At 52.3% G+C, this 3,664-nt stretch overlaps 1 protein-coding gene across 1 annotated transcript in view; it reads left to right on the forward strand.

Annotated features, from left to right (window-relative positions):
• LOC122543436 (serrate RNA effector molecule homolog) overlaps positions 1-3,664 on the forward strand; it is a 6,555-nt gene that overhangs the window by 1,791 nt on the left and 1,100 nt on the right. The window contains exon 2 of the mRNA XM_043682151.1: positions 122-259. Coding sequence (XP_043538086.1) covers positions 141-259 — 119 coding nt within the window. The 5' untranslated portion in view covers positions 122-140. The remainder of the gene's footprint in view (positions 1-121; positions 260-3,664) is intronic.

Below are 3,664 nucleotides of genomic sequence, written 5' to 3' on the forward strand. Positions count from 1 at the left end.
TCCCCCCCGGCCCACGGGGTTTGTGTGGGGGTATTGTATGTGAGGGGCCGGCTGCTCGGTGTGGCCGAGGAGCGGACCGGACCGGACCCTAACGTTGCTTTGTTCCCTTTGGCGTTGGCAGGCAGTGACGGGTCAGAGCCATGGGAGACAGCGATGACGAGTACGATCGGAGGCGCCGGGATAAATTCCGTCGGGAACGGAGCGACTACGACCGTTCCCGAGAGCGAGACGACCGACGGAGAGATGATTGGAACGACAGGTTGGAGCGAGAGCAGGATCCTCCTGTGCAGTTAGCAATTGTCATGGTGCTCCAGCGCTGACTGGCACACCAGAGAGATTCCACTATCTCCAGAGACGCCGTAGCATTTGATTTGATTTGATTTGATTTGATTTGATTTATTGTTTTCATGCACCAAGATAGAGTGAAAAGTTTTGTTTTTGTGCGTGCTAAGCAGAGGTCATACCTGACCTGAATACACCAGGGTAAGAGACCAAAATGCAGGCTATAGTGCTGCAGTTACAGAGAGAGAACAACTCTAATGTATGAGAGGTCTGTTCAAGAGTCTGATATTGTTCAGGTGAGAGGGGAAAGATTTAAAAGGGACCTGAGGGACAACGTTGTCCCCCTCATTTATGGGGCGGAGGTTGGTTTGTGTGTGGAATGAACTGCCAGAGGCAGTGGTACATGCAGGTGCAGAGACAGCATTTACAGGTAAGTGGATAGGGAAGGTTTAGAGGGATATGGACAAAACACGGGCAAATGGGACTCGTTCGGTTTGGGAAACTTGCTCGGCATAAATGAGTTGACCCGAAGGGGGTCTCTCTGTGCTGTATGACTCGGTGACAGCGGGGAAGAAGCTGTTCTTGAATCTGTTTGTATGAGTTTTGAAACCTTTGTATCTCTTAGCTGTTGGAAGCGACTATCACCGGGGTGGGACAGGTCTCTGTTGGCTGTTTTCCCAAGGCAGTGGGAAGGGTAGATGGAGTCAGTGGATGGAAGTTGGTTTGTGGAATGGACAGGGCTGTGTTCACGACCCTCCGTAATTCTGTGCAGTCTTGGACAGGGCAGTTAACATACCGAGCTGTGATGGGACTGGGATGGGCTGCTTCCTGTGGGGCGTCGATAAAAATTGCTAAGCGTCTTTGTGGCAGCTAATGGAGTCATAGAGATCTGGACTGGAGTCACTTGTGACTTAGGAGACATGGTTGTGTGTTGCTGCTGGGGGATTCGGGGCAAGTGGCTCAAATTCCAGCAGGAAACCCAGTCCCAACAGTGAGATCCGTTTTGAAACCTGGATTCCCCAGGAGCCGTCTGAGGGAGCAGCGCTGAGTGCTGTCAGAAATGTCATGAGCCCCTAGAATTGAAAGAGGGATTCCTTTTCATTTTGGTCCGACACCATCGGCCCAAACCCAGTTCCCTCCGTGCTGCCACTGACCCTTTTAGTTTTTCACTTTTGCTCATAAGTCTCTACTGTGGCACTTTACCAGATGGAGTCCATGTCAACCCTGTTTGAAATCAGACCAGCACTAACATCTACTCGACCTGACGAAATGTGGGTGGCACAGTGGTTAGCTCTGCTGCCTCACAGCGCCAGAGACCCGGGTTCAACTCCCGCCTCAGGCAACTGTCTGTGTGGAGTTTGCACATTCTCCCCGTGTCTGCGTGGGTTTCTGCCCACATTCCAAAAATGTGCAGGTTAGGTGAATTGGCCGTGCTAAATTGCCCCGTAGTGTTAGGTAAAGGGGTACATGTAGGGGAATGGGTCTGGGTGGGTTACGCTTTGGCGGGTTGGTGTGGACTTGATGGGCCGAAGGGCCTGTTTCCACACTAACCTAAGAAATCTGGTTCAGGAGGTTCGGGTCCGAGAGTAAATGCTTATTTTGACAGAACGTAACTCCTGTCCACCAGAAATTTATACTCACTGTCATTTAGAAATTGCTTTGGTGAGGGAATATCCAATCTGGGTAACCCCGAGTCAGTCAATGGTGTGGACTGGAGCAGACTGTTGCTCACGGAAATCAGTCGGAGGACAATAGCAAGAACTTACCCTGCAAGTTCCCCTCTGAGCCCCTCACCATCCCGACCTGGAAATACATCCCCGTTCCCTCAGTGTGGCTGGGTCCAAATCCTGGGATTCCCTCCCTCAGGGACACTGTGGGTCTACCCTCCAGCACATGGACTGCAGCGGGTCAAGAAGGCAGCTCACCCCCACCTTCTCAAGGGGGCAACTAGGGACGGGGTGATAAATGCTGCCAATGTCTATGACCGACGTGTGAATTTAAAACAAAGTTGGTTTTGGAGTTGAATTCCCGCTGTCCCCTTCAACCTCTAACCCCCCCCTCCCCCCGCCACTACTCTACTCACGGAGAAAGCTCCTGCCTCTCCGCCCTCTCTATTCCCCTCAAAATCCCCCCTCCTCCCAGTGCAGGGATAACAATTGCAGCCTATGCAGCATCCCCTCACAGCCCAGACCCCCTCCATCACAGGCTGTGTCCCAGGGAATCCCCCCTGCTGCCTCACACCTCTCCCAGCATTTATCTTTATTTGTTCACGGGATGTGGACATCACTAACTGGGCCAGCATTCACCGCCCATCCTGAATTGCCTGGGAGGGGTGGGGGGTTGCCGTTAAGAGTCGACCCCATTGCTGTGGGTCTGGAGTCACGTGTAGGCCCAGACCAGGTGAGGGTGGCAGTTTCCCTGAAGAACACTCGTGACCCAGGTGGGTTTTTCCAACGATGGATTCGTGGTCATCGTTAATTCCAGATTTTTGTTCACTTTCAAATTCCACGATCTGCCATGGCGGGATGTGAAGCCATGTCCCCAGAACATCACCTGGCTCTCTGGATTAAATTCCTGATGAAGGGCTCTGGCCTGAAACAGCGATTCTCCTGCTGCTCGGACGCTGCCTGACCTGCTGTGCTTTTCCAGCCCCACAATCTCGTCTCTGGATTAACAGGCCAGCGATAATACCACTCAGCCATCGCCTCTGCAGAATGTGTCCAGTGTTCCAGCTAAAGCCTCACTTGTGTTTTATCCAATTCCAGTATAACCACCGTGCCCTCCAGCTGTCCAATGTGACTTGTTAACCAGTGTATCTAAGTGGTATCTGCCTGCTATGGGGCCTTCATAAACGTCCCTCTGATCCCCTGGCCTTTCCAGCCGTCCCTAGCATTCACAGTGTGTCATCCCTTGCCTTGTTAACTCTCCCCGCACTGCATCCCCTGGCCTTTCTGGATGGAGTCCCATTTGCCAATGCTCTACTGAGCTGCCCCCTCCATCGTTACCCTCCATAGACACCGAAGGAACTGCAGATGCTGGAAATCAGAAACAAACCAAAGTTGCTGGAAAAGCTCAGCAGGTCTGGCAGCGTCTGTGAAGAGAGATCAGAGTTAACGTTTCGGGTCCAGTGACCCTTCCTCAGAACTGATTCCTCTTCACAGACGCTGCCAGACCTGCTGAGCTTTTCCAGCAATGTTTGTTTTTACCGTTGTGATGCTGCTGCATGTTATGGTGACCCTCCTCACTGGTTACCACCTTCTGGTTTAGTCTCATCCACAAACTTCTCGATTATACCTCGCATCTCCTCTGCCCGATCTCGTTTCTAATTCCTCACTGCCCTCTCTGGCTGGCCCACCCCACCCTGTGTCCTTTCCCCCTGTCA

This window comes from Chiloscyllium plagiosum, chromosome 43, assembly GCF_004010195.1.
Source record: "Chiloscyllium plagiosum isolate BGI_BamShark_2017 chromosome 43, ASM401019v2, whole genome shotgun sequence".
NCBI lineage: Eukaryota > Metazoa > Chordata > Chondrichthyes > Orectolobiformes > Hemiscylliidae > Chiloscyllium > Chiloscyllium plagiosum.